The 25,555-nt window shown below is 37.2% G+C and overlaps 1 protein-coding gene across 1 annotated transcript in view; it reads right to left on the bottom strand.

Annotated features, from left to right (window-relative positions):
- tmem163a (transmembrane protein 163a) overlaps positions 1–25,555 on the bottom strand; it is a 39,150-nt gene that overhangs the window by 3,804 nt on the left and 9,791 nt on the right. The window contains exons 3-7 of the mRNA XM_051906822.1: positions 7,119–7,162; positions 6,674–6,765; positions 5,290–5,386; positions 1,649–1,760; positions 246–387 (exon numbers count right to left, since the gene is read on the bottom strand). Coding sequence (XP_051762782.1) covers positions 246–387; positions 1,649–1,760; positions 5,290–5,386; positions 6,674–6,765; positions 7,119–7,162 — 487 coding nt within the window. The remainder of the gene's footprint in view (positions 1–245; positions 388–1,648; positions 1,761–5,289; positions 5,387–6,673; positions 6,766–7,118; positions 7,163–25,555) is intronic.

Below are 25,555 nucleotides of genomic sequence, written 5' to 3'. Positions count from 1 at the left end.
GCTGCTACGTTAATCTCGCATCATAAAAGCATTCTGAGGTGCAAATACATTGTCAGACTCAGCCGAACGCACGAGCTCTCTTCTTCATGAGAATTTGAGCATGCGGTTTAAAAATAGCCTAGAGCTCCATCTGCTGTTAAAAACTAATCGATTTGCGATAATATCAGAATCGATCGACGAATCACAATGCATCAATAGTATTGTCCCAGACCTAATAAATAGATAATCGCAATAAATACACTTACTTGACCCCATAAGCTAGAATGATGAGTCCAATCAGGACTCCAGTGGTTCCATCAAGGTACCAAATGGTGGGATAATGTCTAAACACCTCAGCACTAATAAGGATGGAAAAGCCCATGACGCCTCCAACCATAGAATTGAAGCCTTCAGAAAAAAATTGAAAGAAGAAACAATTTTATCTTTATGACAACTTCATATAAAATAAAAATATTAGATGAAAAACATTAACTTAGTCACCTTTATTTATATAGCGCTTTTTAAAACTAGAATGTAAATTAGAAATGTTACCTTGCCAACTAACCAAAATAAATAAGTTTAAAGGATTAGTTCACTTCAAAATCACCCCAAGCTTTACTCACCCTTCAAGTCATCCCAGGTGTATATGACTTTCTTCTTTCTGATGAGCACAATCGGAGGTATATTAATAAATATCCTGACGCATCCAAGCTTTACAATGGCAGTAAACGGGAAACAAGGAGTATGAAGCTCAAGAAAGTGCATCTGTCCACATCCATCCATCATAAACATACTCCGCACGGCTCCGGGGGGGTTAATAAAGGCCTTCTGAAGCGGAGCGATGCGTTTATGTAAGAAAAATATCCATACTTAACAAGTTATAAAGTAAAATATCTAGCTTCCGCCAGACTTCCGTATTCTACTTAATAAGAAAGTGTAAAACTCTCGCAGTTCAAAACACAAAACACTGACGCGACGTTACGCTTTCTTCCTAAGTTGAATACAGAAGGCAGTCTGGCGGAAGCTAGGTATTTCACTTTATAACTTGTTAAATATGGATATTTTTCTTACACAAATGCATCACTTTGCTTCAGAAGGCCACGGAGCCACGTGGAATACATTTTGCTTTGGATGGATGCATTTTCTTGAGCTTCATACTCATTTCCCACTGACTGCCATTATAAAGCTTGGATGCGTCAGGATATTTATTAATATATCTCCGATTGTGTTCATCAGAAAGAAGAAATACACCTAGGATGGCTTGAGGGTGAGTAAAGCTTGGGGTAATTTTCATTTTAAAGTGGACTAATCCTGTAAGTAATAAAATTAGTAATACTAAAATTGAAATAAAAATAAATGAAAGGTAAATAGAAACATAAAAAACTATAAATGACAAAAGGACATAACAAAATGACTTAAACCAAAATTAAAATAAGAACTGAAAATATAAAAATAAAAGCTAATCAATTCAAAATGGTATAACTGTATATCAATAACACTGATAAAAAGTCACTGGGCTTTTTAATATGTTCATAGACACAGAGACAAGAGGCACCATGAGCTAATAACCTAAACTGAAAGGCAAACATGATGTGTCTGTGTCTGTGTGTGTGTGTGTGTGTGTGTGTGTGTGTGTGTGTGTGTGTGTGTGTGTGTGTGTGTGTCATACCATCAGTGATTAGGGCTCTGCTGGTCAAAACCCTTCCCAGCATGAACTTGGCAACAGCAAGAATGACACACATGAGGCCACTGACGATGGAAACGCTGAACAGGAAGTCATCCTGGCAGAGAGACAGACAGTAACAGAGACAGAAAGAAAAAAAAATTCACAGTAGAAATGATGCAAGGTCCATATGGATGAATCATAAACTGGGAGTGAAGGCACAGGCAATACCAATATGGTGATGTTAAAACCAGAACTCTTAAAGGCCAAAGGAAGTAAAGGAGGGATAAAAGTATAACAATATAAATAGGTCTTTCAGTTGTGCATCTGTAACATGGGGCTCTTGAGGCGATGTAGAGATGAAGTGAAGTTCATTTTAAGCACAAGTGAAAAGTAGCCAACTTAATATTTAATAAGGAATCGACAAGGCATGACATGACAAGGATTAGACTGGACTATATACCAGGAAGGCTCACAAAAACTGACTTAAACATAAAGGCTATAAATACACAAAAACTAACAAGTTAAGAGAACTATTCCAATGGCTGTGAAAAATGAACATGTTTGTATCAGAATAAAGACTAAAACTGACATATGATATATAAATGATATATATGTAGATTGAAAACATTAGGTGAAGATCTCCAAACCCATTAAAGCATCAAGAAAAAGGAAAACAAAAGGTAAAAATAGCACAAATGTCTCTTATCAGTCCTTAGGATATTTTCAGGTGCATCAAATATGAACTAAAGCTGTTTTTGTTTCTCTTGTTTCTCTCTTTTCTCTCCAAACTGAGAGTGTCTGCTTTCCACCCACACAACATCCAGAAGCACTTCTACATTTCTAATAAGACAGTTTGTTCAGAGACCTTCATCTCTGAGTAACAGCTGGGAGACAATGAATGTGTTTAAATTCAGACTTTCATCTTTTAAGCTGTAGACCGGCTAGTTAAGACTGGCAATTTGGATGAACTGGACCACACAGCTTTCAAAAAGGCCACCTTAGAGATTCAGTGTGATGGCTATTTGCCAGTGAAGGGTGCTGACATGGAGAGGCCAGGTCTAATGAATGTGAGAAAGGAGCTGCAGGCTGACAGAATGAAAAAAAAAGGACAGCACATTAAAGAAGTTGGAAGCCCATTTCCGAATCATCCATCCTAATGCAACAAGAGAGGACCAAAAGAATAGATGGCTTACGGCCAGCACAAATCCATCACTAAAGCTGCAGCGGTGATGTTTCATTAGCACTTATGGGGCAAAACAAGGCTTGAATGAAAATGAGGTAATCAAACTGTGTCCGTGATGGCAGTTAATGTTTACATCAGCTCAGCTTTTCAGGGAAGAGGTGACATTTATACATTCAGTAGTGACTGATTTATAATATAACAGTTTTAGCATGTTATTGAAAATGGAAATGACTAGATCTGCTACACAGAGCGAGCATGGACTTGCTACTGCTAAGAAACACATGCTGTGAGCATGTAAGATATGCTGCTGCTGCATGAATAGACATACATAAATCCCGTAGCAGATTTAGGCAGGTGGAGCTGGTACATTTCAGAGGAACTCTGACAGCACGCTGCAGGACAAGCCTACAGCAAACACTGAATCAGACTATTTAAATGTTGAGTAAGCAATCTCATTGGGTCAGCAGAGGCCAATCAGCTTGTGCCATGCGGTAAAGATGTGATTGTTTGCAGATTGCATGTAAAAGACCTATCAGCCTGCGCCCTCTAGAGTTTAATGACTGAACTGTTGTGTTGAACACAACACTTCAATATAAATCATCTACCATTATTATACGTAACTACATTCTAAAAAATGCTGGGTTAAAAACAACCCAAGTTGGGTTGAAAATGGACAAACCCAGCGATTGGGTTAGGCAAACATTTAACCCAACCTCTGGGTTAAAACAACCCATTCCGCTGGGTTTGTTTTTTAGTGTACACATTCTTACATTACTAATGTCTACAGCTTAATCAAACTACTATAATATGACATTGATATAGCCATTTAAATTAATATTTTAATAATTAAATAATGGCAATGACAAATTATTTATTTTTTTTTTTTACTAGACATAATGCAAATAGTCTGTTAGTAAGTTATTTACATCCAGTGCAAGCACTGTTATTTCATTTATTTGTTAGCTTTCATTTATTTTATTTCAGTTTTATTTTTTGTAGTTTTAGAACCTACACTTATTTTAAACCTAAACATTTACTGCTGTAATTATGCTGTTCTTTTGAACTTTCTATTTATCAAAGAATCGAAACTGATTTAGCAAAAATGATTTAGTTAACAATAGCAACCCTGGGTGTAAGTCAGTCAGTAAGTCCACTCCAGATTTTAATAACTACCAATCAGGATCTTGGCAACATTTTTCCTCTAAAAACAGACATACTGTATTTAATATGATTTTTTTGCACATTACAGTTTCATCAAGTAAACAGCAGAGGACAGTGATATAAACTTAATTTTGACCCTCATGCTGTGCTGCTGGAGTGAAACATAACAGATCCCTGACACCTATTATTCCTGTTGTCTGACTCCAAATTACTGCCGTTTCCTCAAGCTCATTAGCATTTCATAGTCTGGGAAGATGAAAAGGGTGGGAGCTGCTATTTTCCAGCCAGAGAAACAAAACACTGAGTGAAAACACTCATTTGCATTTAGATTTTCTTTGATTAGAGAGGTGATGGACAACAATGGAAAAAAAATATAGTGTTTAGATTGTCATTGAAAATGAATAGCTTTTAGCTTCAAGCAGTATAGCCATTTTCTCATTCTCTTCATCTTTTCATCATTTTTCTCCCTCCCTTACATGTTTCCTCATTCAACATAAAAAGAGACAGTATTTTGTGATGCAGAGATAACTGGAAGTCTCTAGACCTGGACATTAATTAACATTTTGTTCGTAGAAGATCATGAAAATATTGTTCAGTAATGTCACATTAGGGTATGTATCAGTCCTCAGAGATTTATCAGTGGTGTAAAAGAGATGAAAATAGAGAGAGAGATTAACTCGCAATACCATTAATCACCACCTCTGAAATTATTATCCCGCAGCTCTTTGGAATGGTGCCAGTCTTTGATTAATTAACGGATAAAGACTGAACACATTGCTGTTAGCTGTGACTGCTGGGAAAATCCACATCTGACCTTTGAGATGAAATACTGCAGTTTACAAAGTGTTTGTCAGTTAACCTAAAATCGTCATAAGTCAAGGGTCAGAAGAGGTAGCAAGTGGCATTAAAGAGTGGTTCACCCAAAAATGAAAATTCTGTCATGATTTACTCACCTTCAAATTGTTCCAAACCTGAACGAATTTCTTTCTTCCTTTGAACACAAAAGAAGATATTTTGAAGAATGTCAGTAACCAAACAGTTGATGGGCCCCACTGACTTCCATGGTATTTCTTTTTTTTCCAAGTCAATGGGCCCCATCAACTGTTTGGTTACCCATATTCTTCAAAATATCTTCTGTTGAGCAGAAGAAAGAAATTCATACAGGTTTGGAACAACATGAGGGTGAGTTGAGGAAGTGTGTGAAGAGGACTGTATTCCATCTATTTGTCTCAGCTATTATATTCACTGTAGGAAAGCTAACCATAAAATTATAAATATGACACACTGGCACTGAACTCACCACTTCAGGAAGAAGTTTGGTGGCCAGATCATGGATGGCCTTCCCCAAAATACACAAAGACGACAAGATGAAAATCACTCCCAGGATCACACATGCTCTGTGGATGGAGAAAAGCAGAAAATTTATATTGATAAAATGATTCAATTAATCAAATCCCAGACAGATTTATTATTTTATATGTTTTGAGTATCTGATAAGATGCATAAAATGTCTAAATTTAGAATTATATGTAGAATCTCACCGTGCACCAGCCAGTAAGATTTTTTTAAGAGAAATTATTACTTTAATTCAGCAAAGATGCAACTGATCAAAAGTGACAGTATAGAAACAAGGTTACAAAATAATCTGTTTCAAATAAATGCTGTTCTTTTGAACTTTCTATTTATCAAAGAATCCTGCAAAAAAATTGCATCACAGTTTCCACAATAATATTAAGCAGCACATCTATTTCACATTGATAATAATAAGAAATGTTAATTGAGTGCCAAATCAGCATATTAGAATGATTTCTGAAGGGTCATGTGACACTGAAGACTGGAGTAATGATGCTGAAAATTCAGCTTTGCCATCATAGATAACAGTTAGATATTAATATATAACAGTTCTTTTAAATTGTAATCATATTTCACAATGCGGCCTTGCTGAGCATAAGAGACTTCTTTTAGAAACATTATGATATCTTAATGACCCCAAATGTTTGAACGGTAGTATATATTAAACCTATTCTTTTATATATGTGTAGCTGATGTTGGTTCAAGGTTGAAGCAAAAACACTGACAATGCTTTGATTTTTATAGCACACCTACAGAGACCTGATCCATTCTGAAATATATGAAAACTGTCCACAATACATGTTCATATTCCCTGCATGACAAGCGGCCACTGGTACACCTACAGAGACCTGCAATTCTTCTCTAGTATTGCGATATAAATCTCCCACTCTGACACATCGACCGGAAAAATGAGATTCACAAGCTCCCACAGACCTAGGATGAAACCAGCAGCACAGACCTTTATCAACGTAATACGTCTCGAATTGAGACAGTCAAGGTGAAAGCCAGAAACAAGGCAGATCACTCAACAGACTTGATAAAGCAACCATGTTCAGACTTGAAAAATGTTGCACTGAATGTTAGTAGAATTTAGTCGAAAGAGACAGGACTTTGTGTTCTAAGATGTTCTACCACAATCCCAAATGTACTAGCTTTACAAAGAACAGCCCTGCCAGTAAATTGTTGACTTATATTGTAATATGTTTGGAATGTATTATATGAATGTTGGTCACAGAGGAAGCATTATTCATTCCTTTTAGTGATTTGCTGCAGGTTTTCTGTACCATGCAGTGCCCTACATACCACAGACAGCTCATCTTTTGTTTACTTACATGTATTCTCTATGGGCAGAGTGCACTGCTGCAGCGTTGCTATAGCGCCACAGCACTATAATGGAGGAAAGAACATCTAACGTCGCATCAAACTGAAAAACAACAGTGATTCTTCAGTGCTACAGAAATGATGCTCAAAGCATCTCACTATGTCACAAACTGAAATCCAGTGATATATTTACTCTAATAAAACATTCCCAGAAGCTGCCTTTAGCACAAGCATGGTAACACCATTTAATAATATGTACACATAGAATGGTAACTGAAGATTATATACAGCAGCACAATAACACACAGTTCCAGACATCTTTGCCTAAAGAATAAAATGTAATTCATTCCTGCATTGACATTAATGTAACTCTAATATGATCCCTGAGATGTAGCGAAAATTATTTTTCATGACAAATATATGCATATATGCAATAAAACTGAAAATTATACTTACAGCAAATCCAAAAGCTGATGCACTGTGTCTCATGAAGGATACGGCTATGGGAAAAGCAAAAGAACAGAGAAGAAGAAGAGAGTAAGATACATCTGTAAGTCAAAGTATAAAGATTACACAGAACATTTTAACTATTGTTAAGCAGCTTCTGAACTTTAGCTTATATGTTTATTATTCTGAACTAATTTTTAGTAACGCCACATTAAAATACTTTTTGTAGCATGGTTTTTTTGGAGATGTTACCATGGAAATAACATGTGTTTTTCCAGAGTAGCATATTTTCATGTAAATTTCATCTATATTACATCATATGTTTTATATTATATTTAATTCTATTCAGTTCAGTTCTATTCTGTACCATGGTGCCGCCACAGTACTTTTTTGTATGAGTCACACAAAAAGCATATCACTCAAATAAATAAATAAATTAATAATAGTAACACTTTATTTTACAGTGTCCTTGTTACACGTAACATGTATTTAATATAGTAATAACTATAAATTATGCAGAAACAACATGAAAATAACCCTAAACCAAATCCGGTAGCACTTTATTTTACAGTCCTGTTCCCCATGTACATACTATGTACTTATTATCGTAATTGCAATAACTGGGTAATAACTAGGTACTAACCCTGATCCTACCCCTAAACTAGAGGTCTGCGTGGGACGGTTTTTTTCGTCCCGCTCCCGCAATGGTTCTATTCCGCACGCACCCGCTCCCGCCTAAAATTCACTCTGTGTTCACCCGCTATCCGCATATAGTGATTTTCTTCCCGACCCGACGGGTCCCGCTAAAGATCGTTTCCAGAATCTCGCCTTTAAACTTCCCCTAAAGAAAGAGAGTGATTGGGGATAACAAATATAAAATGTTGCATATACAAGATTTGTATTTGTTATTTGTCTATGATGCTGTCAACAACCTAAAAAATGTCAGAGAAAAAATGTCACATAGAATAATAGGCTAAATATCACAGAGAAAAATAGGCTAAATTACATAGCCTACAACATGTCCCTCAAAATTATAGGCTATGCCAAAATTACATAAACGAAAACTGTTGGCTTACCAGCTAGCCTAAACTGCAAAATTAAATCTTTTTTAACATCCATGACGCTGACTGACGACCGTTTCAGAACATCTCTCCTCCAAAATCTGATCACAAAGGTTGAATGTTCTCTGAAGGTGTACTCGCACAGACCTCTAATGCAAATAACATATCTTGCCAGGTTTCTCAGGACAGGGAACTGGAAACTGTGTGAACGCCACCAATGCAGTAAGTTTTGTTAACTTCAAGTTCAAGCACAGATGCGCTGATGTCAAAGCATCTCGGGAGCGACCGGGTTATTGTCAGACCGCCCGCTCCCGCCTAAAGTACACCAAAGTTACCGACCGCAATCCGCCTTTCATTCAAAAGTTAATCCCGCGCAGCAAGAAATCTTATTGGGTCCCGTGGTTCCCGCGGGAGAGCCGCGGGAATGCAGACCTCTACCCTAAACCTAACCTTAACCCATGTAGTTACCTTATAATACCCAGTACTTTCTTAGGTAAGTACACGGTAAGTACATGTAAGTGCACGTACTGTAAAATAAAGTGCAACCCCAAATCCTAACCCTATAGTAAGTACAAGTAGTTAATTAATATTACTACGTATTTAAATTTATAACTACACTGTAACAAGGACACCTTAAAATAAAATGTTACCTAAATAATAAAAAAATTAGTAATATAACATAACATGATTGCTTTAGGAAAGGCTGTTGAGGGGATTGTTACTTTTGTGAAACATCAGAGAGTTTCACAAAGAGAGAAGATGCCTTCTGTACATGTTCAGCTCTGAGCCCAAACTGACGGGTCATTCACAGTACAGGTCCATTTATAATGTTTTCACAGTACGGGAACATTCACAGCACAGTGTCTGTATGCTGTTGTTATCAGTTGAAAGTGTAACTGTCACATCCCTTGTTACATGTATCAGTATCAGAATGCAGAGCCAACTCGCCCCTCTCTTTGCATCTATTAAAATGTGAATTGAAAAAGGCTGCCCACTGTGTTTTGACTTTTTTGACAAAGCACTCTGACTGCAGAGATGTGAGGCTCTCCATTTTATCAGCCGTGAGCTTGCATTTGAGAGGCTCTATTTGCTGCCCCCCTCTTGAGTGGAGAACTCTCACTGTTCTATTGATCTCTAACTTTAAAGACAGACTCGACCACCACGTGTCATAGCAACAGAGGGGCTGCACACCGCATGATATCTTACACTGCCCTTGAAACAAAACAACAATTCTGCTCCGGATCTGTTGCTATGTATGGAAAACATGTAGAGATTTTTGGTTCATTAAAACAACTGATAAAAACAACAGAGCCCATTACGGATGTTTTAGTCAATGTATTATAATATATAATATCCAACAGCAACAACATCAGAGTGGTGGCATTGTGGTCAGTACCAGACCCGGCAGGGTTTTACCACTCAATATTATTTGGCCCAGATATGCTTCCATCCCATTCTTTCTCTTCCTTCCTAACTCTTGATCAATAAAAATGTGAAAAAAACAAAACAAAAAAAAAAACAAGAAAAAAAAAACACTACTACACTCTTAAAAATAAAGGTTCTCTATTGGCATCTACTATATGGTTCCATGAAGAACCTTAAAGGTCCCATGGCATGAAAATTTCACTTTATGAGGTTTTTTAACATTAATATGAGTTCCCCTAGCCTGCCTATGGTCCCCCAGTGGCTAGAAAAGGCGATAGGTGTAAACCGAGCCCTGGGTATCCTGCTTCGCCTTTGAGAAAATGAAAGCTCAGATGGCCCAATCCGGAATCTTCCCTATATGTCGTCATACGGGGAAAGGTTACCTCCTCTTTCTCTGCTTTGCCCGCCCATGAGAAAATGAGCTACTACCGTGCGAGGCGAACGCAATATTTTTTTTTCCTCGAGAGACATCATGGCTTGCAAACGAGCGAAGCATGGCAGTTGCTCAGTGTTTGGATGTACAAATGAACACCGAAGTATTTTTTTAGTTCCTTCATCCGAGCCTATGAAGAAACAGTGGGTTAATTTTATTTTCTCTGGTAATGCGCCGACACAACTTCCCAAAGTTTTGTATGTCTGCACCAAACATTTCACCGACGACTGTTTCCTCAACTTGGGCCAATACAGTGCTGGCCTTGCTGAACGTCTGAAAATAAAGTCTGGATCAGTACCAACTCTCCTTGGCGCTGGTTAGTGTCTATAGCTGATAATTTATATATATACATATATATATATATATATATATATATATATACACGATAGCAAATCAGAGCAACATGAAAAGCCAACAACGTAGGCTAGCATTAGCTACATGATAATAACTGTAACAGCATACATAAACAAACCAACTAAAGTAACGTATCCAGACACAATATTTTAAACTAACCATTCGGAGACGTCCTGCTGTAGCCGCTGAGTTGCAACTTCTTCATCCGGTGCTTCTCCATCCGGATCAGATTCTGGGTCAAACTGAAAAGCTTGAACAACTGCGTGTCTACGAGCCATTGCGATACATCCACTGTCAACATTAGCGCATGGTACCGTGGCCGCAAGCTGGTTAAGGCCACACACCCACCATCCACCTTGCCCCACCTCTCTCCTCCTCATTAACCCCCTTTCCCCCGTCCCCTCGTAAAAACTACATTTTTATGAATGTAGTTGCACAGCAAAAGTAGTAGCTCTAGATTCCTTGAATTTTTGCATTTAGCAGATCAACAAAGGGCCCAAAACTATGGCTGAAGGCTCATAATACTAGAAAGAACAACAAGCTTACAAGCTTAATTCTAAACATGTGTTTGCTGTTGACATCTGTGAAATTGCTAATATGAGCAGACAAAAAAGTGCAGGGTCTGGAAAAGATAACATTCACATTCTTACTGGCCTATATGCATATGAAATATTCCCCCAAAACTGAGCACATAGACAGGAATGTGATGATCAAAGAACCCAGTGAGTGTAGTTGCAGCAGAAGAAACATGCTTGAGGAAGTAGGTCAAAATAAGTGTGAATGTCTTGACTCTCAGGTCCTGCATTATACCCATAATAATATTAAAAAGAAAAAAATAATAAGAAAAAAATCACAGCATTATTGTCTTTTTTTGCTGATGAAAAATGATTTTGAAATTACAAGTTCAACAAGCACATATGGCTGTGGTGTTCAGGTGTTATTAAGTCCAAAATATACTTCGTTTTTTACGCATATGCTAGCATATGCATACAGTCGAACACCTAGTCTTTTAAAGTGTACTCCATTTGATAGCGTGCACAAACGCAGGCGGTCGACACATGCACTCAAGAAAGTTTCAACTTGGTCCAATGTCTGCACTATTTCTCTCCAGAAGTTAATATCTTTGTATTCTTTTAAATTAAAGTTGTGTCTATCTCATAACCCCCTCACACAAGCACTTGTCAATGCGGTTGTCTGTTGTTTTTGCATTCTTCGGTATTTTGTTGTTGTTTTTGTTCAGTCTCTTCAGTTTCGATTTCTTCTGTGAAACAACCGCCTGGCCCAGTGTTGTCACTGTGGGGAACTGATTAGTGCAAAACAATTTCAATGCGCATATGCGTTACAAAAATTATGCGACGCGTACTATTCTGGTGATGCAATTACGCATAAAAACCGAAGTATACTTTGGCCTTTATACTTCAGGTGTCAATAATTTGTTTAGCGTATCTTATAAAGGCTCTGATTGAAAATAGAGGTGGGAAGTGTAGGTTTGTCCACATCTTTGACAAACGCAGGTTTGACTTGGGAAAATTTCTGCATACTTAAGATTCTAAGTCAGAACACCTAAAAAAAACCTCCCTTTTAGGGGGTTTGCTAACAAGATACAAGACATCTATTAGCAGGAGAAAAGCTGTAGAGGCTGACAGAGGAGAGAGAGGGAGATGGCTGGCACATCTCTGATTTGCACTTAGTCACTTTTTCACTTTCAATCTCTACCAGTCTCAGGTGTATATGCTCCAAAGTCCCTTTCAAGGAAACTCAGTTCACTCAGTGGTCACATTTACAATGCCTCCGGGCAGCTATTTCAGCCATGCAAGACCAGATCCAATTTACTTGAATGGAGAATAGAGAAATCTCCAAAAATGCTTGCCAAACTCACATTTAAACAACATCCATCCATTCAAATCAGCAAAGACTTCCCCATAGATTTCACAACAAAGTTGGTCACACAGATTTGCTGTGTTGGCCATCATAAAGATGCTTGGTTTGAAAGTGACTTCTGTGTGAGTTGTGCTTCATACATCAATACACTATTGACAATATACGATGAACTTTTTTGACTGAGAAAATGTCACCGAAATTGTAGCCAACTTGCACTAGAGCTGGCACATTACGTGTTGCCATTTCTCCAATTTATAGCAATACAACTGCACTGTCTTCATATATATACAGTCTTTGATATTGTCTGTCTGCTTTAGTTAGTGAGCATGAATAAGCTTAAAGGGATAGTTCAGCTAAAAATTAAAATTCTCTCATCACATATTCGCCTTCATGTAATAAAAAACCTGTATGACTTCTTTCTACTATGTAACGCAAACGGTGAATTTTTGTAAAATATCCTGGCCACTCTTTTCAAAAGTGGTCCAAACTACTTAATGTTATGTCTTCTGTGGTCATATGATAGCTTTGTGTGAAAAAAAGTCATCATTCATTCAGTCAGTCACATCATTCTTTTGAATGAATCATTCTTTTGATTCTTTTCAATGAAAAGGTTGATCCAAGTCTGAATTATTTGTTCAGAATTGGATCGATTTGGTTTTTGACTTTTCTTCAAAATTTGTTCTTTTGTGTTCCACAGAAGAATGGTCAAACGAAGGCATGATGATGAGTAAACCATCACGGCAGGCTCGGGCTCTGAGTCTGCGGTGGGCTCAGGCTTTTTTCGTCTGTGCAGGGTGTGGGAAGCGCCTGGCTGGGCTATGGTTGTGGAGTGGGGCTGGCAGGGTTTTCTTTTGCTGGGCAGACAGTGAAGGGCGACCCACAATTCACCAGCACCCACTCCACTGGCAAAATTTCCCCGAGAACTGTCCACAGGCAGGCGTGCCTTGGACCACTCATTAAGGCTGTAATATGTGTCTATCTGGAGCAGTCCACTTTAATGAATAAAAAATAAATAAATAAAAAAATAAAAAATAAAACATAACACACAGGAGATCACTTGAAAAACAGAACAGCACAACCACTTCAACATAGACGAGACTGAACCATGAACAGAGGAAACTAAGAGCTTGAATACACATAAAGTAATTAACAGAACTAAGAACAGGTGTGGAACTAATGATTAACCATGGAAACGAACTAGCATCATTAACATACACACGTTTAACTATCAAATCTGATGTTTACGAAGCGTTTGTGAATACGGAGGAACTCTGGGAGGTCCGTTTTATGCACAAATTACTCCAAATTTACTCATATATTTACAAAAGTTTCATGAATGAGGCCCATTAAACATACTCCTGACAACAGAATGACACTGAGATTTTAAATTTCCTTCTGTAATGAATGAGGAATGGTGGGAGAACCCCTCTCTCAGTGCTTTAGACTGATAATGGCCACCTCTCCTGCTTTTCATTACACTAATCCCCATCTCAGAGGACCGGAGCTCACTGAGGATGTTGTTCCTCTTGTTAGACTGTGTGTGCTATGAATTTCAAAAGAAGGAAAGACGTCAATGAAATAGAAAGCAGAATTTGCTGCTTTTCTGATCAGATTTCCAAAGGCAGAACTGTTTAAAAGCTTCGAACTGTCACAGGTAATCCTGTGATTCCCTTTTTTAATGACTTATTTGTGGTGCAGTGCAGCTAATTTGTTATGATAGGAATTTTCTGAGTGGAAATCCAGTATTTTACTAACAGACTGGGTAAATCAATAGTCAGTGTCTCACTAATTCTACTGTAATCTATTTGAAATCAATTTTAGGAGTGCCTGAGAAAGCGACACTTTGAAAGAATCAATGGACTTAAAGGAATCTCAATATATAACATGCTCTTAATATATTTCAGTCAGGATAGTGACTGAGCCCTTCCACACAGGCCTACGTGAATAATCAACATTTACCTCATAAGAGAGTCTGTGTATATCTGCAAAGGACATAATTAACAATTTCAATGCAAATTAATGCAAAATCCTCGACCTCATATAACAGCCACGTTAGGGGACACTGGCTATCACAACAATGCTCTTCCTCAGCTCTGCTGCAATATGTTGTCTTTAATAATTCACAGCCTACAGTGCTGGGCCATTTGCCACATGCAGAGTGGAGTTTACTGCACTCCCACCCCTCAGTGCGACTCACCAGCGCTGCCATCAAATTAAGGGAATTTGATTTGAGAAACGGTGGAGTTTAGGCTTCATATGAAATATGATCATCATATGGTGCAGGCCTTAAAAGGGAGTTAAAGTCATGTGCTCTGTGGGTGAGGCTAGCATTAAATAAAGAAGCTTAAATGTGTACCTGGAGAGTTTAACAACTTGCTGTTATTTGAAATGTATTTCATATAACCTGATTTCTTGAAACTCACTCACCACAAACAAAAATATCCAAACAACCACAGGTCTTATTAGAAAGAAAAAAAGTACTAATTGAATCAGAGGGGGAAAACAGCATTTGCAAACACATCTGCAGTATTAGCAATATTATTCCAGAAGGATTAAGACACTTTGCACATTCATAAAGTAAGCTGTAATTCACAGAATCATTGTACTTCAATGGAATAGTTGTACTGCTAAGACCTTAAGTCAAAGGACAAATAAACACACCAAACATAGTGAAGCAGTATATCAGTGACTTATTGCCCCAGTGACTTGACTGTGTATATTTATATTAGTGTTCAGCTGGGAGCTGGAGGAAAAGTATGACTTTAAAATTGATGTGTTTATCCACAACAAGAATTTACACACTGCATTACACACATTCATTTAGCCTAGGCTTAGCAAACATGAAAAAAGTTGCAAGTGTATCTGTCTGCATTTCACAAACCACTACACTTTAGCTTGCTTATAATGCCAAATTTGAATTTTACATAACACTTCAGATTTATTTTAAGTCATTAAACTATGCAAATAATTATGAACTGATATATATTAATCTCAATATAATATAATCTCAATTAATAATAATTAATAATAATGTTATTAAATTAAAAAAGCCTATTTAGCTACCTTTTTAGTCACTGCATGTACTGAATAAAACTCTTGACAATTATTATTATTATTATTGTAATTATCATTATTATGAATTGAGATTATATTATACTGAGATTTATATCAGTTCAAAATATAATGCATTTAAATAATTTTATGTAATAGTATAAAACGTGACATTTCAATCAAAATGCAACTTTTTTCTGCGATTACTGATAATTAGTTTTTTGAACAAGCTTGATAAATCCCTTTTATACCCTATATCAAGAAAGAATTCCACTTATTCCCAGCATTATTCACAGATTCCAGGTATTCCCTCTTGTGGGACCCGCCACACGTCCGACACGCCTCCTCTGTGGTACGGCATCCAGGTTCCAGAGCCCTAATCTAGGTTGATTTATTGAGGTCACACTCGCAGCACATGCAGCTCACGTCTGAGCTCGGCTTCCAGGAGCCCCTTGAGACCAGAGACTCTCAGCCAATATGGCCGGTCGAGCAGATTTGCTTGGCTGCCGTTTGTTAACAGGAAGAGCGTCGCACCTGCTTTCTGCTGCAGAAGGCTAAGAAATTTATATTGATGTAGGCTTCAGGACATGCCGGACGGAGAGTGTTTTTAAGGCAATTTTATGGTTTGTATGTGTTTCAAGGCCTTTAGATTTAATGCCATGCGTGTGAAGCATGTGACAGGATTGGCATGCCCACAGACATATCTGATCCCCAGTCAGTGCTCACGCTCACGTAAAAACCCCAATGGTGTTCGGCTGACTGCACAACTGAATGAATTCTGCAGGACTGAAAAGAATAATCAATGTCACTTAGATGTAAAATATTTTTTTGGGGAAAAAATGAAAATATTATTGTGTTTAATTGCTAAATACTTGTGATTTTTATCGCATGTCTAAAATAAGAATGAACAAATTAATTTAATGGTCACTACTAACTGAGAGATAGTGGACAAAACATCTACAAAAACAAGTTTAGTTTACCAACCCTGTTTAAATAGATAGGACCTGCTTGTTGGTATAATGTTTCATATTACTCAAAAGCCTCTATGGTGTATTTTAGAGTGGCCTATTAGACTGTGGCACTGTGGAAACTATAATTACATCTCTAGATAAATATTTAATCACTTTAAAATACATTTTAAAATTAATATTTTTTATTATTTAAAATAGTGAAACATTTTGACATGTAATTCTTTATGGTGAATTTGAAGGGCTTTAGGACTCTAGTAATTTCTGAACTAAATAACATCATCAAACAGGTCAACCAAGCACATAGTTCTGCCCAAAACTCATGTCATTGGTTGAGTCAAGCTGGAAGGAATGCTAAAACAAGTAGGTAATGCTGACAACACCACAGAGTTACAGTACAGTTTTCTAGGGAATCATATAATTAGCTTATCTATAGCTGGCTATATATTAAAGACAGAAGAAAATATTGTTTAACATTGAAAATCTAACTTCCTCTCAGGTTGAAAGCTGACCTGATGAGCTGACATGCTTTAGGAACACCTGCTCAGTGCGTGTTTGTGTGCTGTAGGCTTCGTGAACACATGTCTGAGGCCATGACAACAAGCTTTCAGAGGAGCAGCTGTTCCTGTCCATATTTTAACATCAGCAGTACAGGAGTTCAGGTGAAACAGACTGTAATGTCCTTGTGTTAAATATTGTGTCCTTTCATGCATTCCTAAATCATATATTTAGTTGTATTTAACCAGCATTTGTTAAGGGTAACAGTACTAATGCTTTTTTTTTTTTTTCATGGGCAACTATAATTTAAAACGTATAGCAGTGCAGCTACTTAATGTGCAGCATTACTTGAAACAAAATTATTCCACCTCAGTCTAGGCTTACTAAACTGCACTAGCCAGGGGGAATTCAGGACCATGGACAGCAGAAGTCCACTAGGTGATATTTACTACCTTTGAGCTAGACAATGTACACATAGACCAGAAGAAGATACAGGAGGAATATATGCACCGACTGATGACACTGAATTCTGACAATATCAGTAATACTCAGTGGGTAAAGAGCTATTCTCTCAACTGCAGGGCAATGATTTACCATTCTGTTCAGATGATTAAATAAATAAATAAAAATAATAAAAAAAACACAAATACATAAATAAATTAACAATCAAACAAACACATATGTATAGCAATTAGTGTTGTCTAAAGTACTGGTACTTCGGTATCAATTCTGTACTGAAATTTTGAAAATGTGACGATACCAGCATTTCTGTCGTACCGGAAGTACCGAGTACCGGGTATATTCGGTACCCACTGATAGGGCTGTGCCAGTATTTACATGAATATGACATGAGTGAAGCACAAAGCTTTGTTTACAAAAGGAATAATAGGTTAGCAATTAAATGTGACATCGCAGCCATGGAAACATTTGGATTCATGCCGAATGAGGTACGTGAGTCCATAAATTTAAGCTTTGTCAGCTTTGTATTCTGTTTTGCGAATCGCGATCTGGTCACCCGATTATCAGCAAATTTAACAATATTCTATTAGTTATTCCACTGGACATGGAATCTCTTGTTTCTTTTCCCAAATCTTCACTCACGTCTCACCCATTTTCGCAGAGGATTATAAATGTTTCTTCCTTTGGTTCGCTTTTAATTAGGCCTATAATATTTGCATTCTTTACTGTGGTAAAGTAGGACAGAAACCTTTTTGCTTGCACATCAAATTCTATTTAACACAGTTTGTGCTTGTTATTAGACTTGATAAGGCGCGTCAAGTTTATCTGTACAGCGCGTTTCACGCACGCCGGTAATTTTAAAGGGTGTGTTCACGCTTGCACACTTGTAGTTCGGTTCGTTTGGTTTGGTTTGGTTAAACATTTAGTCCTGGTCTGATTAGCGTTCAGATTGGCAATTTTATCACTGAACCAAAAGATACCAAACCTAAAGGCATAGGGATACGTTCACAACCTGATCGGTCAGATTTTATAACGTATTGCCTATTTTGAGACGGAACTTACCGAACATCCAAAACAATGCTGCATATCATGGTATTTTGGCCAGCTGGGAACTCGTGAAGAGCTTATAAAATGTGTAAAAGAGTCAAAACAGCAGCGGGAATCCCTCCGTCACAATTGCTAAAATAAACATGCATGTCTGTTTCAAAATGGATGTTTGAGCATTTGTTTATTTATTTATTTTTTTATATTTCAAAATGTATTACTTGATTAAAATCATGAATAATAAACTCATTAAATTTAATATATTTTTTAAAATATTTAAATAAAATAATAAAATAGTTCCAACAGATTTTCCTGTGGTACTGAAATTGGTACCGAGAACCGTAAAATTTTAATGGTATTGGTACCAACTACTGGAATTTTGGTACCGTGATAACACTAATAGCAATTTTTGTAAATAAATTCAGTAGACATTATATTTGTGAGAAAGAAAGAAAGAAAGCGCTTCCCGAGTCATTCAGGTATAGTTTCACAGTGACTGATGATGTGTCCCATAAACCCTAGCAGCAGGACACTAGTTCCATTATCAGAAAACAATTTTGTGATGCCGGTAAATGGACTCTAAGGATAACTCAACACCGAGACTTAATGTGTTTAGACAGGTTCCTAATGGGGCAGAACGGCAGACGTCTGCAGTGCCCTGCTCAGGTTACAGGGCCAGTACAATACATGCAACTCATTTAGCCAACCCTTTCTTGATGCTTTAAGCAGGTCTTGCAAAGGGACAATAGTTTTATATACTCAGTTTACAACAGCGTGGATGACAAAACTAGGACAAAACAATAAATGATCATCATCATCTTATAACAACATGGTAAAAACAGTCTCATGCCTGTTTCACACTGGATGCGCAAGCAGTGCGAAGGCAGCGCAGAAGATGTGCGTATGAGAGCGGGAGCAGCACTCGCCCATTGTGCTTTCACACTGGCAGCATTTGTCGCACGCAGCAGAACCGCAGCTTGTGTACTGCAAATACATACAAGTATCGTCCATTCTGCAACATTTTCCGTTGTTCTCCTCCAACCACTGTCTGCCATGTGCTTTGATTTATGGGCAGCACACTCTGCTGCGATGTGACCGTGTTTCCTTCTGTCCCACACACATATGCATCTGACATGCTGTAGATGTAGGTAGTTTACATGATAAAAGTAATCTTAAAATTAAGATATGCCTCTAGTTTTAATAATTTATACAGGCCTTTTGTGTATTTTATTTATTTTTTCACTTTCTCTGAATGTCATATGTTGACTGTGAAACACAAAACACCTCACTTACATGATTTTATGGTGAAATTTGTTATTTTTCATGTTAGTCAGGTAAATTTTGATCAAGAACATTGCACTGTGGCTTTAATTCAGCGTAAGCGGCTAATCTGTTCACATGGGTACCAAAAAAAAATATGCACTGCTTACGCTCTGTTTACGCTCCTCAGGCAGCACAACGTGTTGATAAGGTGAGAAGAACATTCAGTACGTGCAGAAAATGGGGTGTGACTTTAGGTGAAATATGTTGCTGCACTGAAAATGTCACCAACCACGGTCCTTTAAAAGGTGATGTCGTGATGTCACATCTCAGTGATGATTCACAAGTGAAAGAGAGTGCCTAATGATTTACGAAGAGCTGGGCTTATATGTGAGGAACTAAAGAGAGCAACATGGACAGCATTAGTTAAAGGGTCATGACCCCCCCCCCCCTGTTTTAGCCTGGTCGTTCACACCTCAAAGCTCAAAAACTCTGTGAAAATGGGCGTGTAAAGCTCTGGAAAAGTGGGAGTGTAGAGGGGGGGAAGAAGGGAGAGAACAAACAATGAAACACAGACCTACAACTCACTCATTATACAGAATAATGAATATTAATATATGAGCACAGAGAAAAATGACAACAAACTCCCAAGCACTAGGGAGAAATGCAAAAGAACATTTAAAAGGGCTAATAATACTTTCATTACGTTTACGAGCACTGCAGTCTCATGATAAACGACGCATAGTTTAACACAGAAAGAATAAAGACATAGTTTATTTTTTTCCATTTTTCTTTGAATTTTCTATCTAAATCAGTCTTTTGTCTATTAGAATAATCGTGTCATCACGTTCACACCACTGTATTGGTGTCCAGTTTGCACATATATTTCATTTGTAGAAGGCTTGATGAAATATGTGTGCATACACCGTACTGGTTCATGTTTGGTGCAGGAGAATGTGTGAAATATGTTTATAAAAACTTTAAACACTGAAACAGCTGAAACTGATCATATGCACGCTCCGTGTGTAACAATTGTATTTTTCATGTGTTCGTATTCAAACTCCAGTTCTGACCGCATCGCGGGCAAAAAACAAACAACACTCATTTGCTGCTGTGCTGAGGGAAACATACACACGGGCTCACGTGTCCGAATGCATAGGTGAATGAACAGCACTTTTGTGACATTTGAATTCTCCGCTGTAATGTGATTTCATGCGAAAATATTTTCCATTTGTGCTGGTAGATTACAGCAAAACAAACCACATGCACCCAAACTTCTGCTCTGGTCACGTTGCAGGAAAACACATTTTTGTGTTGTAGCACTGAGGAAACAAGCACCTACGACCCATGTCTCTGAATGACAGAGACAGAGACCGAAGCAAGAGAACTGATACTTCCTCATGCATAATACCGCAATTATAATCTTATGCATACTACAGCACAGTGATTGGATTGAATGAGCTTTATGTCATGAATAAATGCAGAAACTGTTGACATCAGCATGTTTGACCAGCCCATACTGGAGCCAATCAGCACTCCTGATCTTGCCGGTAGTACACGATGATGTCAGATTTTGTGACGTTGCTCCGAATTTCAACTTTTAAATAAATTAATGAGTACCTTTAGTGTTTTCAATGATGTGCAGCCTATACATATCTGTTCACAGCTCAAAAAATGTGTTCTGGGGTTTCATGACCCTTTAAAGTATTCGCAATGCATCTGAAGTGAGAATGTTCTCCTGAATGCTTGGTTGAACTTGATATAAGATGCCTGTCAGCAGGACAGGAATAAAGACAGACAGCTGGGAATAAAGTTCACCTGCAGTGAATAAATCTTCTCTGTCTTTTGGCACTGCGTGCATGGATATAATCCATTACACTGTGAAACTAATAGCTGTAGTGCATGTCAGCACAAGGCTGATGAAGACAGTCCCAGTGTAAAGATACAGCACTCAAACAAGACCCAACAACCTCTCATTGAAGCTGCTCTAATGAGGGAATTATATTTCACACACACTATTTTCATAACCCCTAATTAACTCTGACCAGCGCTGTATGTATCTGGAGAACTTGGCCTCAGTTGGCTAAATGACAGTTCAATTAAACAATGTTAAATATGGATCTGATGTTGCCTACAATCCCATTAGAAATGTGAAGTCATCATAAGATATTTGATATTTGTAAGTAACAAAATTGAAATGGAATAAGACACTAATGAGGTTGAAAGTACGGTGACTGCTGCAGCGATACAGCACAACACGTTAGTTCACTAAAAAGGCTGAAATGACAAGCTAATGACTCACCATTATCTTTTCTCACATTCAGTATTATTTTGGTAACAAGCAACATGGGTCCACATTGGAAGGGCTTAATTAAAATGAAAACTCAGGGATCTAGTTATTATTCCACATATTATGACTTACACTAGAATACTGAATTTCCATGAGTGCCACATTCCTCCTGTGACACCAATGTTGTATCATTTTTTTTTTTTTACTATAAACCCAGTTCTTCATGTAAAATCATTCAAAACTCATTTGCACACCTAACTACACATTGAAGACCACTGACTCATTTTCTATTTTAATTCAGATATGATATTATGGTGCATTTATGGTGTTTTTTTTTTTTTTAAACTTTTTATAGTATCTTCCCTTGTGGAATGATGCTTTAAAAATGTTTACTTCTTTAGAAACAAAATACTAGTTTGTAACAACTTAGATTTTGAGTGATCTATTCCTTTTTACAGCTAAAGTAATGTGCGAATGTAGTGAATGTAGCTACTGCAATATGAGAAAGGTGACACTGAAGGAACAAGAGAGATGATAATTTGCATAAATGGCAAATATTCTCTGAGCTCATTTGGCATTTAGCCAGTGCAAAAAATTCAGATTTAAATTGGGCAGTGTTGCTGCGCTTCTTCTGAAACCAAATGCAAGATACTACTAGCCTTTATTTGTTGCTATGCCCTTAACTACATGCTACAAGTTGGTTAAAAAAGTAAGTAATAATTGATGACGGGCCGTTGAATTATTAGAAAAATAATGCACACCCGAGGTGGTAATTATTTTTCAATAATTCAACGGCCCGGAGTCAGTTATTCCGCTTATACAATGGTTAGCACACCTCACAACATTGTTCAGATTATGTATTTCAAGACATTTGTCGGTTTTTTGACCTTAAAACGCTCGTGTGTAGGACTGATTTCTTATGCATCTAATCCCAAGCCTCTGTTGCTAAACTACAGTGGTTCAATCTTAAAGGGATAGTTCACCCAAAAATTAAAATAATGTAATTTATTACTCACCCTCATGTCGTTCCACACCCGTAAGACCTTCGTTCATCTTCGGAACACAAATTAAGATATTTTTGATGAAATCCTATGGCTCAGTGAGGCCTCTATTGAGAGCAATGCCACCGAACTTCTCAAGATTCAGAAAGGTAGTCAAAACTTATTTAAAACAGTTCATGTGAGTACAGTGGTTCTACCTTAAGGTCAGTTCATTGACCCAATGATCCACAACGATCAATACAGCTCACTAGACTAGAAGATTATTAGTGAATAACAACTTCGAAATTTCAGTCTGTTTGTCACACCAGTGTTCATTTCGTTGACGAATAATTTTCGTCATAATTTTCGAAAACGAGATGATGACTAAATAAAAATGCATTTTGAATGACTAAAACTATGACTAAAATCTACTCTAATTTTCGTCAATGAATAAAAACGAGACGAAAATGAAAGACAGGGACGATTTGGGAAGATATCCAGTCAGGACTGCTGTCCTGTGTGGAAGATGCGCACATTTGAAGTGTAACGTGCTGATCGCAATTAATGAATATCGCACATTTATGCCAAGCGATTGCTTATAAGCTAATGTTGAATTATGACAATGTTTACTACACGATGTTTATATGGTAGTATGTTTTAAACGGTTGTAAGAATGCATATTTTATCACCCTCATGAGCAGCCTACTACAGTGCAGACTGCAGACGTTTCAGAATAAGAGTCACGGTGTATTTCATTATTATTTTTTCCTGGTCATTATTGTTATTTTGTTTACACAATAAACTGTATTTAATTTAATTTCTATTTAATTCATAGTAAACTACTGTATCTTCTGTCACAGGAAGGAAAGACTAAGAACATTATTTGACACATTATTCAATATATTTTACAAGTATAAGGGTTATTATAGTTAACTAAACCTAAAACCAAAGAAATCTTCTTTACTTGAAATAAACCTTAACTGAAATAAAAAATATATAAAAAAATGTAAACTTATTTTATTTCATCTAGTTTCTAAGCTTTAGCTTAACCAGTACAGTTGGGTGAACATAAACAGTTTGGGGAATATCAGATGTACCTATATCAGTGTATAGGATCTGTGTATTGTTAGAGAAATGCTTAATGCATTACAATTTAACTAAATTAGATTTTAGTCTAAAATAGACTAAAATCCTATGATATTTAGTCGACTAAAACTAGACTAAAACTAAAACAATTTCCAATGACTAAAATATGACTAAAACTAAATGGTATTTTAGTCAAAAAACTATGACAAAAACTAAATCAAAATTTGCTGTCGAAATTAACACTGTGTCACACAAAGCTGTTGTTGTAACATGTATGATCTGTTCTGGTTGAGTTTCATGGTGTTTTGGTTCTGTTTTCCCTGTTCCTGTTTGCCAGCGTGACCTAGGCTGTGTCTGAAATTGCCCCCTATACCCTTAAATAGGGCACTATTTGAGTGGACAGCCATTTGTAGTGGTGTCTGAAACCATAGTGGACATTATCAAGTGCAATCATTCAATCCCACAATGCACCGCAATAACGAGTGTACAACTGATATATATGCTCAACGACTAAAGAATAGCCACAATGCACTGTGACAGACGCGCTGAATGAATTTCCGTGTCTCGCCAGAAGATGGCACCCACAGCTGAACCATCCATCTATCCATCCATTTTCCAAACCACTGGTCCAATGTGGGTATCATACAGGTATAAATTCTTTTTAATTGATTATTGTTTAATTAAGGTTTATACATGCTAGCTTCCATGACAGAGTTCAAGATAAATTTTTTCATTACTACTAGAGCTGCCAGTTTGCTAAGTTTCAAATTATTATTAATCAGCAAGCACAAACTATGCAAAAGCGGCTGCCCTTCCGGTGCACTCAGTGTCCAAATTCACTCACTTGTTTTCATTCACTCCTTCAAGTGTACTTTATTAGTGGAGTAGTGTAGGGAATAGTAAATGAGTGTATAGGGCGCGATTTCAAACACAGCCCTAGTTTCCTATTGTGTGCCAGTGTGTTTTGAAATAGCCCATGTTGAATAAAGATGTTATTTTTTGGTGCACAAAAAGTATTCTCATTGCTTCATAACATTAAGGTTGAACCACTGTAGTCACATGAACTGTTTTAAATATATCTTTAGTCCTTTCCTGGCATTTGAAAGTGTAAATTAACTTGCTGTCAATCCAGGACTCACTAAGCCATCGGATTTTATAAAAAAAAAATCTTAATTTGTGTTCCAAAGATGAACGAAGGTCTTACGGGTGTGGAACGACATGAGGGTGAGTAATTAATGACAGAATTTTCATTTTTGGGTGAACTAACCCTTTAACATTTGCTAAAATGTTCCACTAGAGCAGGGATCTCCAAACTCTGTCCTGGAGGGCCACTGTCCTGCAGAGTTTAGCTCTAACTTGCCTCAACACACCTGTCTGGAAGTTTCTAATATGCCTAATTAGACTTTAATTAGCTGGTTCAGGCGTGTTTAATTGGGGTTGGAGCTAAACTTTGCAGGACAGTGGCCCTCCAGGACCGAGTTTGGAGACCGCTGCACTAGAGAATATCTTGACTAGCAATGAATGTAAAGTTAGTAGAGTGAGCAAACAGTTCCTGCTGTAAGCCTCAATAAATCTCTGAACTTTCAAATAAGATGCATTGCCTGAACATAGTTTTTATTTTATATTTCCCCCTGAGTTACTGTAAGGATGTTTTCA

The sequence above is a fragment of the Ctenopharyngodon idella genome, chromosome 9 (assembly GCF_019924925.1).
Source record: "Ctenopharyngodon idella isolate HZGC_01 chromosome 9, HZGC01, whole genome shotgun sequence".
Lineage (NCBI taxonomy): Eukaryota > Metazoa > Chordata > Actinopteri > Cypriniformes > Xenocyprididae > Ctenopharyngodon > Ctenopharyngodon idella.
This window is presented reverse-complemented; position numbering and strand designations above follow the sequence as displayed.